This window comes from Bos grunniens, chromosome X, assembly GCF_055505025.1.
Source record: "Bos grunniens cultivar Pamir isolate PY7600 chromosome X, Bosgru_T2T1.0, whole genome shotgun sequence".
NCBI lineage: Eukaryota > Metazoa > Chordata > Mammalia > Artiodactyla > Bovidae > Bos > Bos grunniens.
In genome coordinates, this window is record NC_141194.1 from 20,780,712 (window position 1) to 20,794,136 (window position 13,425).

The window sequence follows — 13,425 nt, forward strand, 5'->3', positions numbered from 1 at the left end:
TTCCTTCCCATTAGTCTTTTTTGCCTAGCCCAGCAGAGTACTCATCATAAAATAACATGTGGATGTTGTCATTTCTCTGTTTCCCATTATCCAGCAGGTAAAGTATAACCCTAAGGCAGTCTGTTTTCTGACACCATCCTACTTTTAAAATCCTCTCTCTCACAAGGTAACAAAAGGAGCCATTTGCTTCAGGAAGATGGAGTCTTACCTCACTCCCCAAACTGTTCAAGAAAAATTAAATTTATGAATTTCTAAAAATAGAAGAAGAAAAGTATTCACAATTTTTAATTACTCATGGTTCCCATTATATAACATAGTGAAGTTACTATGCTAGGTTTTGTAATGTAAAATGGTTTTATATAACATTAACTAGGAATCCTTATAAATAAAATGTTAATGAGTTTTCCATTGGACTTGAAATGACTATTACAGTATATTAAGGAAATAGTAATTAACTATCAGGAAATTAAATATTAATGATATTTAATTTTAACTTTTCTTTAATCTCTAAATCTAATGGGGGTTTGTGTATTTTTCTTAACAATATGGGATAGTCTTTTGATTCACCTTTGGTAATTTCAGCTTGATAATGATAAATGCAAAGTTATGATTCTTTCTTCTTTAGAACATGAAGTATAATTAATGTGCTTGAAGGAGAGACTAAGCTCTTTGAGAAAAACGCACGCTATTTACTAGCTTAATCTTGCTGCATGCAAGCCTAGATCATGGGCTGACGGGTAAATTGAAGGGCTGTTGCATTTTAGCCCTGATTGTTAACACTTATGGTGTTTGTTTATCTTTGAGCAAGTCACTTAATCTGCCAGGGCCTCCATTTCCATATGTCCTAATAATAATGAAACCTTTCATTACAGTTTTTCAGAACACTTCCCATATATTCCCATTTGATCATCACAACAGTCCTGTGAGGTATGCATGGCAGATACTACTGTCCTCATTTTACTGATGAGGAAACCTAAACTCAGAGGTTAAATGACTTGCCCAAGGTCACAAAACTAATAAGTGTCCAAATCCTGCCCTGTGGTTTAGATTTTTTAACCGGTACTCTTGCCACTAAATGCTTTCATCTTCATGCCTGCAAAATGGAGATTACAGTGCTCTATTACTTGATGTTACATTGAGAATATTGAAAACAGTATAAAACATTTTGTGTGAGTTCTATGGGAATTAAAGCAAACACTTTGTTATTTCTAGGAATAATTAAAATTTAAATGAATATTAACTGGCTTTAAGATGTCTTACATTTTTAAAGGTTCTTTGGCCCTTGTTGATTATTTGTGTTTGTTAAAAAGTTTTTTTAAAAAGCCCTGTGTGTCTCTGTGGGCCTGGCCATTGATACAGTCATTGAGTTAGGCAGCTGCTTGGACTCAGCTTGGTCTGAGTCACATCCAGAAGTGCTAATCGACTGAATAGCTTTTTAGGTAAGACTTTTATAAAATATGTTTGCTTTTTTCTGGATCAGGAGCCAAGATACTGGATTTGTTTTGTCTTACATTATGTTTTGGCAAGGATATCTGATTTTGATTCTCATTTGTGGCATTCATTCAGAGTAATATTTACTGAGCACCATAATCTGTGCAAACTGTGTGATCTTGGTGAAGTCATTTAATCTCACTGGGCTTCAAATGATTCAACCCTCTACCTTCATTCGTTAACTGCAGAGTGGACTAGAATAGGGTTTCTTATATTCTTAAGAACTGCCTGGGGGATTGGGATATGGGAAGATGGGAGGAAGTTGGATGGAGGCAGACTACCCTGGTGAAGTTGGATCAGGCCCTGCTCCAACTAACTTTACCCTCCACTGCTGCAGAGCAGCTACACTTCTATTCATCTTACCTTTCCACAGAGGCTCCTTAACCAATTGTCTTTCCTCTATAACTGTGGCCTTCTAGCCCTGGTTTTATTTATGGCCCAATCCTTTTTATATTCTAGATTCAGAAGATAGTTTCTGAATTTCCATAGTCATAAATGGAGGATATTGGTGGGATATTGTCCTCAAACAAAACAGGAGAAAGGGGAAAAAATGGAAGGGAAGTAAAAGAAAACATGGGAGAGATGAAAAGAAGAAAAAACATGAGAGAGACATGGAGCAAGAAGGGAAAGAAGTGAAAAACATATAATGAGGGAAATGGTATATTTACCTCCTGAAGTTGCTTTACTTACTAATTTTTATAATCATAATCATCCCTCAAGTATCTATACATGTGGGTTTAATCTTAGCCTAGGAAATTACTTTCATGAATATATTTTTTTGTGTGACTGTCTCAATTTTTCTATTATTTCCTTATCAGTTGATTTGGGATGAGTGTAAAAATTCTTGTGTTAAGAATTTCTAATTTCTGATATGATTCAAAAATAGAGTTCCTCTTTATTTCTTTAATCTGTCTTAATGTTTGAGACAACTGAGGCGCTCTAGACTGTTTTCCTGGTAGAACTTAAGTAACATTTGTATTAATTGAGGTAGTCATGCAGGTCTACCTGAAATTTGTGATTTTAATTTTTGTTTTTTTTAAGGAGCTGATGCTACACACATGGATGGTGATCAAATTGTTGTGGAAGTACAAGAAACTGTTTTTGTTTCAGATGTTGTGGATTCAGACATAACTGTGCATAACTTTGTTCCCGATGACCCAGACTCAGTTGTAATCCAAGATGTTATCGAGGACGTTGTTATAGAAGATGTTCAGTGTCCAGATATCATGGAAGAAGCAGATGTATCTGAAACAGTCATCATTCCTGAGCAAGTGCTGGACTCAGATGTAACAGAAGAAGTGTCTTTAGCACATTGCACAGTCCCAGATGACGTCTTAGCTTCTGATATTACTTCAGCCTCAATGTCTATGCCAGAACACGTCTTGACGAGTGAGTCCATACACGTGTCTGACATTGGACATGTTGAACACGTTGTTCATGATAGCGTAGTAGAGGCAGAAATCGTCACTGATCCTCTGACAGCCGATGTAGTGTCAGAAGAAGTATTGGTAGCAGATTGTGCCTCAGAAGCAGTCATAGATGCCAACGGGATCCCTGTGGACCAGCAGGAGGATGACAAAGGCAACTGTGAGGACTACCTTATGATTTCCTGTAAGTCTTGTGGTACAGTGATTGTCAAAGGTGTTTTCAAAGGTTGTCTTTCCTAACTTAGGTTGGGAGGATATTTTCTTGACTTCTATAAAGTTAAATTAAAGCTCATTGACCTTTCTTCATTGTTGTTTCAGTCTGGACCCTGTAAGATAACTCAAAATTAAGAAAACTGAAATGATACAGGATAGAGTCATTTCTTTTTAAGGACACAATAGAAGGATGAAATTTCTTTCGTCTAGAAAGACAAAGGTGGAAAGGAATAGAACTGAACTTTGTGAAATCATGAAGGATGTGATTAGGCTGTTACAAGCCTTTATTAGAATTAGGAACCCTCTTGAAACTTAAAAGAAAAATGTGTAATCAAACTACTTATATTCTTGTATATGGATGTACAGTACTACTTACATAATACTTATTTACTTGCTGCTGCTGCTAAGTCACTTCAGTCGTGTCCGACTCTGTGCGACCCCATAGACGGCAGCCCACCAGGTTCCCCGTCCCTGGGATTCTCCAGGCAGGAACACTGGAGTGGGTTGCCATTTCCTTCTCCAGTGCATGAAAGTGAAAAGTGAAAGTGAAGTCGCTCAGTCGTGTCCAGCTCTTAGCGACCCCATGGAGTGCAGCCCACCAGGCTCCTCCGTCCATGGGATTTTCCAGGCAAGAGTACTGGAGTGGGGTGCCATTGCCTTCTCCGACTTATGTACTTATACAGTATGTAAAGTGCTGTTTATTATAACAGCATGGAAAAGAGCTCTGGCATAGTATTTAAACAAATGATTCCAAAACATGATTTCAAATGTGACAGACTCATACTAGATTATCGAAGAAAAGTAACTGTTTTGGAACACACCTCTAACATCTGGGAGGACAGCTGTGTCGTCTTACAATCTGTTTCTTCGTGCCTCTGTCAGAGATAAAATCCACAGTTGAATAGACCACAGTTCTGACCCAGTCTGGAAATTCCCATGCCTTTAGGAACTAAATTCAAACAAGACTCACAGACTGTTTGCTCATACAAATTTACAAGACTGTTTGCTTTGCTTGAATACCTGTTACAGTTAATTTAATAGAACATGTTGGAGTCCACCAGCATTTTAGGAAATACCTTTTAAAAGTTCTTAAGATTTTGGAAATCAGAGAATTGTTTGTGTGAAAAGAAGAAAAATGCCTTCACTCCAACACGTTTATTGTGCCTCTACTGTGTTTCAGAAATTTGTGTAGATAGTGCAAATATAGACTATAGCCTGCCAGGCTCCTCTGTGCATGGGATTTCCCAGGCCAAATTACTGGAGTGGGTTGCCGTTTTTTCTCCAGGGGATCTTCCCAACCCAGGGATCAAACCCGCATCTCTTGTGTCTCCTGCATTGGCAGGTGGATTCTTTACCACTGCACCACCTGGGAAACCCAAGAATATGGATATATGCTAAATAAAAAAACACAAAAAACCATTGTTCTTGGAGAGCTTGCAGTCTACAATGGGAGAGAAAGATAGGTCACACTATGATGTAGAGGTATGACTAAATTAATCTGGAGACAGAATGGAGTTGCTGACCTTTGAACTCAACGATGAGTTCCTAGTTTAACAAGATGAAGAAGGTCATGGATGAGGAGGAGCCATTCCAGGAAAATGGTATAGTATGTCAAAAAGAGTCTTGGCCTCTTCTGAGAATCATGGGAACTTTAGGATGTACTTGTATCTTTGTGCACTTTCTGTTTAATTACTTAGAATGCATTCCTAGAACTAGTATTGATGGATCAAAGGGTACACATATTTACAAGTCTGGTTATATTTGCCTTGATAGTTTGCCTAATCCTAGTATTAACTCCACCCACCAAGTTTATGAGAATGTCCATTTCCCTACATTCTGACCAGCGTAGGACATTGTTTCCCCTTTTAATTTTTGCCACTCTGACAAGGAAAAATATTAATACCCTGTTTGAAACTTGAATTTATTTTAGGAAGATAATCCTAGTAGTAATATGGAGTAAGAATAGGTGAGGAGAGTTAGTGATAGAGAGTAGTCGAAATGGTTCCTAGATGAGACAAAGAAGATCTGAGTACCTACATAATAGTGGGAGTATAGAAGGGGAGTTCAATTTAAGAGAGTTTAGGAAGTAAAATGAATGTGATTTGGTGATAGATTTAGGGGTAGGGATTTAAGGAAGAAAGAATTCAAGGAGGACCCTAAGGTATTCTACCTTGGGAGATGACTGCCTGGTTATGCTGTTACCTGGGAGGAGAAATAAATTCAGTGGAAAGAAAGTGATTTAGGACCTGTTTAAAGTTTGGGTTGTTTGCTGGGAACAATCTGGTGGATGTTTCTGTGGAAGTTAAAAATATGAATTTGGTGCTTTTGAGAGAGTTTGTGACTAGAGCGGAAGAAATTTGGGACAAGAGGTTGTATAGCTGGTATCCTGTCCTATCTGGAAATGGATGGTGGGCCCCAGAAAGTGCTTATCAAATAAGAATGTCAAATATTGATCCTTTGGGAATTTAAGAAGTAGGCAGAGAAGAGCCCATGAAAATCAGAAAGGTTTAGGAAAAAGAGGAAGAGAAAAATCTTTAACACTGTCAAAGATAAGAATTACTAAGAGTGTCAGTCACTGAGGAGGGAGTGGCCTTTTTCTTTAGGCAGTTAAGAAGTCATTGGTATCTTTTTCAGTGAGCCTTTGTTTTTGTGGAAAGGCAACTTTATTTTTTAATTAAAATTTTTTTTCCTTTTTTTCTTTTTTTAAATTAATTTATTTTAATTGGAGGATAATTACAATGTTGTGATGGTTTTCTCCATACATCAACATGAATCAGCCACAGATATACATGTGTCCCCATATCCTGGACCCCCCACCTCCCTCCCCATCCCATCCCTCATGTATATTACCATATGTAAAAAAATTTTTATTTTAACTATTGGGTATAATACAGGCTCAAGGATGTATAGTACAACATGAGGAATATAGCCAATGTTTTGTAATAACTGTAAGTGGAAAGGAACTTTAAAAATTATAATAAAAAGTTATTGGTATCTTAATTAGAATAATTTCAATAAAGCATGGGCCAGTGGAGAGGATGTAGAGGAGATAAGCTATAATGGGTTGAGAAGTTGATGGAAGTGGTGGGGTAGGTGAAGCAGTTTGTATAAATTGCCATTTTGGTCACTGAAGGGATAGAAAAAGCATGAGTACAGGTTTTGATGGTTGGCTGGATGGTGGAAGTGTGTTGAGCATTTATAGGTTTATAGGTGCAGAACACAAACTGTTGAACAGTCATCCCTTTTCCCTTCAAAGTAATAATCATATTAAACTGTTGGCTTTGGAATCAAACCAGTTGAATGCCTTGTAATTAATTAGCTTTTCTCTTGTTTCTGCTTCCCAGTAAAGACACTTCTTTTATGCTGCATTTTAACTTAAAACCTATATTGATTTCAGAAGTTTAGGATTGAGAGGGCTTTGTGCCAAACATACACAGGAATGGCCTGATTTTATCCGTGATAGAGAATGCCGAGATGCCATTATTAGCAGTCAGCTTTAATGCTCTTCATAACATGAGAGAGATGGTATCTCTGAATTCCTGTGATGTTTATTCATTACTTGATAGGTCAAAGAAGAATATGAACAGATGTTCAAATATTCTTCTCATTAAAAATTTCAGGAAATCATTGAATCGAAAGAAAGATAGCGCTAAGTCGTGTGCGACTATTGCAATCCCATCAACTGTAGGCTGTCAGTTTCCTATGTCCATGGGATTCTCCAGGCAAGAATACTGGAGTGGATTGCCATTTCCTTCTCCAAAGGAATTGAATCGAAGAGACTGCTAAATAGCTTTTAGAGTCTTTAGTGTCCATCTTGGCAGATTTCTTCCCTCTGAAGGTCTCATTTAAAAAGATGATGACATAGCAAGTAGTAGTGTTGTGGGTAGTGTACATTGGCACACTCTTTCACAGTATAAGCTGCCTTTGAAGTCAGAATGATCTCTGTCTTTGCTGTCTAGATGTGATTGCTTCTAAAGTGTTTCTTGAGGACAAGAACTATCTGTTGCATCTTAGCTACTTACATATCTTCCTCATCAAACCCTTTGGCATATTAGATGTGAAATATTTGTTGAATATATGAATGCTATAGCTGAAAATCTGTGGACATTATGCCTCATCTAAGGTATTAATGACACATTTCTTCCCTTCCAGTAGCTGTGGCTCTTGGTTCTGGTCAGGCTGGGTTTGGTAGCTTTGCTTTATGGCACTTAGGAGTTTTTTGTCTCTCTGAAAGTGGAGTGTTTGAGTCATCCACTTGTTACTCAAATTGTTCCTTAAGTTCTCCATTAATTTGAGACAGCTTCCAGACATCCCTAATTTCTTTGCAGTGATCTTCACCCTCCTATAGTTTCACTTTGCAGCTGCATGGTCAAGATGCTACTTGGTGAAACATCAGTTTGTACAATAGGGAAAGTTAGAGAAGATCTGGTGATGATGAGTTAGGCACTACCTTGCAACAGCTGCAGGAAACAAAATATTCTCTGGGTGCCTCTGATTGATCAACGAGATGTCACTCTAGGTCTTGTTGACATCTTTCATGTCTTTTAATTAGAACAGTTAGATCGGAGATGAATAGGAGTTAGATACTCCTTTCTAATCCTATATTCAGTTTAAGTTTTGAAATAAACTTTTTTTTTTATGGTAACAGCTTTGTACACATACTGTACCATTCACCCATTTAAAGTGTGCGATTCAACAGTTTTTAGTATATTCATAAGCTTGTGCAGCTATCCTCACAATTAGTTTTAGAAATTTTTTTCATTTCCCCAAGGAGAAACCCCATGTTCTTTGAAGTATCACTCATATCATCCCTCTCCATCCTCTCCAACTCTAAGCAACCATTCTGCTTTCTTTATTTGCTCATTCTGGACATTTCATATAAATGGTATCCTATAATATGTGGTCTTTTGTGTCTGGCTTCTTTTACCTAGCATAATGTTCTCAACATTTATCTCTGGTTTTTATCTAAATGTGGTTTGATTGTTATCAGGTCAATATGAACAATTTTTAAAACTTATTCTAAGAGATTTATCCTCTTGTCCTAAGAGAGATTATTTAGTTGGAGATTTGTAACAGGTTGGTAACAACAAAAATAGGTAATAGTAAATCTTCACTAAATAATATCTTTGTGCCTAAGCTTATACTTTGTTAGTGTCAGCAACCTTATAATGTTGGTGTTATCACTGTTTTACAGATTGGGTAACTGAGACTCAGTGGAAGTAAATTGTCCAAAGTTACATATACAGCTAGCATTAGGGTGAACATTTGAAATCAAGTGTGTTTTATTCCACAGTTTCTAGTCCCTACTCTAATATTGCGTTTCTTCATGTGTGTGTATATACAGTTAATACTACAAAGCAGTAGAGTTTGGGATAAGTAGTGTTTATTGGTGGATAGTGGAGGCAAATAAGAGTTGCAATGATTTACTAAAACTTACCATATTACTGCCAATATCTACGTTAGGAAATAATTTAGAGGGGGCCCAAATGCTTTCTTAATTATTAACCCATTATAGCAGAATCTACCCAGACAGCGCTGATGCCCTATTCCATTGTTTTTCTACTACAAAAATGTTATTTCAAATGTTATATTCAAAATATGTTTACATGAGATAAGTGAATTGTATGTGAACTATTATTGTTTTACTCTTGCCCATGTTTACTTTTTTTGTATATATTTATTTACAAACATTATTGATAAACCATGATAAGCCAAGAACCATGCTAGCTGTTAGAAATAAACAGTGAAGGTCTCTGACTTTTTAAAGTTCACAGTCATGGAGAGAAGACAAACAGAAACAGGTAACTACCATTGAGTGTGTATATAACTGGATGTACCAAGTATTTTGGAAGCACTAAGTGAAAAGATGTTAGGAAATTTGGGGTACACTTGATTGAGCTAAATGCCATAGAAGTGTTATAAGCCCAAGTTCTGTGGAAGCTTGCTTGAAGACATATCTTAATTTATTTCATCTCTACTCCTATGCATTTCCTTCCTTCCTTAAGTTGTTTTGAAGCAAATTCTACCTATCATTTCATTCGTAAGTATTTGAGTATATAGTTCGCAAAGACAAGGATTTTTAAAAAATGAAACAGTAACACCATTATCACATCTTTAAAAAATAGTGTATGGTGAACTTAATTTGAAAGGGGAATGAAATGTTCAGTGGGCAGCCAAGAGGGGAGGAATGGAGCATGCTTAAATGGAAGGAGCTGGAAAAGATAAGTTCAGAGACTTTTGCTTGGGGTACAAATAATGCGTTTGCTGAGGCAAATGAAGGAAGTGGTGAGAAATGAGTGGTAAAATAGGGAAGGGCACAAATCGTACAGGCTCTTAAATATCTTGTACTAAGAGGGGAGTTGTTAGAAGGTTGTAAGTAGATTAATAATAACATACCTAGATTTACAGTTTAGAAAAGTAACCTTAATGGTAATGTTGAGAGCAGACAAGGTCAGCGTAAAATCAGAAACAAAAAAAAAATACACTATAGGAGGAGGTTGTAGAAGTCCATGTGAGGAACAGCTGATGATGGTTTGAAATAAGGTTCTCTCAGTAACTGAGTTTGGCAGAAGCAGCTTTGTGACGTATGTAGAAAGTAGGATTTGGATTAAATTTAGGGTTGAGGAAGAGGGAGGGTTTGAAGCTCCCTCTCAGGGAGCTTTCTGTGCAACTGGGCAAATGGCAAAGCCATTGCTGGAGGTGGAGCATGTAGACAAGCTGAGGGTCTGTCTACAGGGTTGCTGCCTGCCACTGTTCACTGTCTAGCCACAGTGTCAACCGCACCCCTGAGGATGTGGAGTGTGGTGGCCTTGGCCTTCTGGTTTAGGTGTTTTGACCAGTTGGTCTTGTGTTAGCTCCTAATTAAGAACAACTTCATAGTGAAGACATCCAACCAGAAGTTGTTTGGGGAATGGTTAAATAAATCCAAACCCCTTTATGTTTGATGCATAAACTCTGAGGATCAATACAGTCAAAGGACTTGTTTATTGATTCTAGGAGTTACTAGCACAGGAAACATGATAAAATATTTATTTCTTTGTTCTACGGGCTGATTCTTGAATGTATATGTATCTTACCATTTTTTAAAATATATGTGCTCTATCAGTTTTCTTCCTTAAACCATTTGATAAACCACAGCAAAATTTCAGAATTTAAAAAATACATATCCACATGGGAATATTTCTGAAATGTGAGAAAAGTCTTATTTATTGAACTATTATAGAGAAGATGCTTGTTTTGATAAAATTCAGAAAGGTTTGTGTTAATCCATAGAAAATTATTATCTTTACTGTAGGCATTCTGAAATTTACTAAGAAATCACAACACTAAAATTACAGTGAATTAAGAGCTTTCAGTTTAATGTCCAGTCTGGATATCAGATAGATTTGTATTAGGAATGAAAAGTGTTAGTCACTCAGTCATATCTGACTCTTTGCGACCCCATGGACTGTAGTCTGCCAAGCTCCTCTGTCCATGGGATTTCCCAGGCAAGAATACTGGAGTGGGTTACCATTCCTTTCTCCAGGAGATCTCCCTGATCCAGGGATCGAATCTGGGTCTTCTCCATTGCAGGTGGATTCTTTACCGTCTGAGCCGCCAGGGGATAAAGTGCTCAAATAAGATAAAGATGTTGTAGTTCCTTCTCCCCACCATGAAAAAGATTGGGTTAAAAGTTCTACATCTTGAAAGTGTTAGATACAATTGGAGCTTCAGATTGGGCTTGTGATTCATATTTACTGTTTATCTGCTTGAGCCCTAGACAAAAATTGTCTGATAGCTTGCTCTTGGGACAGATCTCTGCTTACTTGATGGGATAATGGGAGTTGGTTAGTGGAGAGACAGGAGAGAGGGAGAGAGAACATACCTGTCCTTTCATAGGGATGATAGAGAAGCAGCATGGTGTATGGAAATAGCACATGTAGCTTAGAGTCAGCCAGCCTTCAACTTGGATGCCATGCCTGCTGCCTATAAGCTGTATGAATTTGAGCAAATTACTAATTTCACTTTTTTGAAGTTTTATTTGTGAAAAGGCAGTAATACTACCTGACCAGCAGTGTGGTTGTGAGAATTAGAGGTCATGCACACCAGGCTTCCAGCACAAAGCATGCCTGTCAATAACTACTAGCCATAATAATCATCCACACAGAGTCTGTCTGTTGGTGACATCCATTGGGCTAGCAAGACTAACCCTGGACTGGCTTCATTTAAAACCTTCCTGTTGTCCCATCAGGGCATTTTTGGGTAAAGGCAGGCATAGGGTAGAATTCGAAGAAGGCAATGGCACCCCACTCCAGTACTTTTGCCTGGAAAATCCCATGGACGGAGGAGCCTGGTAGGCTGCAGTCGCTACCTAGAGTTGGACATAATTGAGCAACTTCACTTTCACTTTTCACTTTCATGCATTGGAGAAGGAAATGGCAACCCACTCCAGTGTCCTTGCCTGGAGAATCCCAGGGATGGGGCAGCCTGGTGGGCTGCCGTCTGTGGGGTCGCACAGAGTCAGACATGACTGAAGCGACTTAGCAGCAGCAGCAGCAGGGTGGAATTGGAGCAATCATTCCTCTTCCCTCTGAATTTGTGAAGAAAGCAGTTCTTGGTTAACAAGGTTTAATGAACTGTGTGTTTTAGGCCAATTCAGTGTAATTTGGCCTATATTTTTCACTAATTATATCTCTGATGCCAAGTTGGAGATCACTGTAACTTAGGTTAGGCATTGGAATGGCTCTGATCCTTTAAGTCTCTGTCTACAGAGACTAAGTAAGCCTTTGAACCTCTCTAGGAAAGTTTCAAGAATTAAGGGAGATCAGATTATAACCAATTCTTTGAAATATTTTATAGGCTATATAATAGAATTAAGTTGAAATTTTAACCTCAAAAAGAGGATTCTTGAGGAAGATAAGAGAGGGAAGTCTAAAAGTGAACTTCTAAGTTAACTGATAAACTTGGTTAGGTATGGAAGTCTAGGTTGAAATGAATTTTCCCTGAGAATTTGTGATGGCATGTTTCATTGTCATCTAACGTTTGGTTTAAGAGCCTAATGCCATTTTGATTCTCGTTTCTTTGTAGATATTTCTTTTTCCTCTGAAAGTTTTACGGATCCATCTTTTCATCCCCATTGGTCTGAAATATGATCATAGGTTGTATTTAGTTAGGTGTGGACCTTTTTTCATGTGTTGTGTTATCATGCATGGTGAGCCTTTTGAAGATTCATGTTCTTCAGCTCTCTGGAATATTTTATTTAATATTTTGCAAGATGAATTTAAGTACATAGTTTCTAAATTGCACCAACCACATTTCAAGTGCTTAGTAGTCAAATGTGGCTAGTGCAGATATATAGAACATTTTCGTCGTCACAAAATTCTATTGGTTAGCACTGACCTGCAGGCTCAATGAAACTGCAAACAATGTGATCTCTTAAAACTCAGAGAAGAGATACAGAGGTTCAAAAATGTATTACAAGACATTAGAGGTAAATAGTAAACTGACAGAAGTTGAAAAGTAAGAATATGATCAAGATAAAAGCCACCATAGAAGTAACTACAAGAATAAATATGCCTCAGTATATAACCAGGGAGGGGCAGAGGGATACCTGGCTTAAGAAAATCACAAAAATGAAATGGTTAAAAATAAAAAGATATAAATGATTATGGGGAAGATGGATAGATATGGGAGACAGATAAAGGAGACAAGTGCACATAAGTGAAATTCCAGAAGAAGGGACTAACTGAACTAGAAAAATACTTAATAATGGAAAAAATTTTTCCGAGATAAAGATTAGAATCTTCAAGGAACTTTCTTGAAATAAAGATTAAATCTTTCTTTCAAGTTGACCAAATGATAAAACTACTAAGTCATAATCACAGTGATGTTTAGGGAACTTTGAGGATAAAGTATTATAGGGACATCCACACAGAAATACTCAGTGCTAGAAGACAGTGGAACAGTATCTACAAAGTTCTGAGAAAATGTAACCTAAGGATAAAGTGCGCCTGTATTTTGCTGTAGTTTTGCTTTTGCAAATGAGATTGTTGATAAGTCAAATTTTTCTTTAGCTTTTAAGATACTAAATGGGATGTAATGATGATTATTACATAAGACTTGACAATATTGTAAAGTAATTAGCCTCCAATTAAAATAAATTAATTTTAAGAAAAAACTAGGAAGAAAATTTACTAATGATGCGATCTCTGGTTAGTGAGACTATTGGTAATTTTTTTTAATACCAAATTTTATATAGTGAACATATATTTCTTTAAAAATCTGAGGATGAGGACAGAAGTCTAAGTTCTAAAGA

General features: G+C 37.2%; 1 protein-coding gene across 10 annotated transcripts in view; it reads left to right on the forward strand.

The window, feature by feature from the left end:
• The window catches only part of ZFX (zinc finger protein X-linked), a 40,548-nt gene that overhangs the window by 17,543 nt on the left and 9,580 nt on the right, over positions 1-13,425 (forward strand). For 9 of the 10 annotated variants that reach the window (XM_086389351.1, XM_086389360.1, XM_086389353.1 and 6 more), the window contains one exon: positions 2,533-3,102. In XM_086389351.1, coding sequence (XP_086245477.1) covers positions 2,533-3,102 — 570 coding nt within the window. Of the gene's footprint in view, positions 1-872; positions 928-2,532; positions 3,103-13,425 lie in introns of all 10 variants that reach the window. The other variant, XM_086389358.1, reaches the window with a different exon arrangement.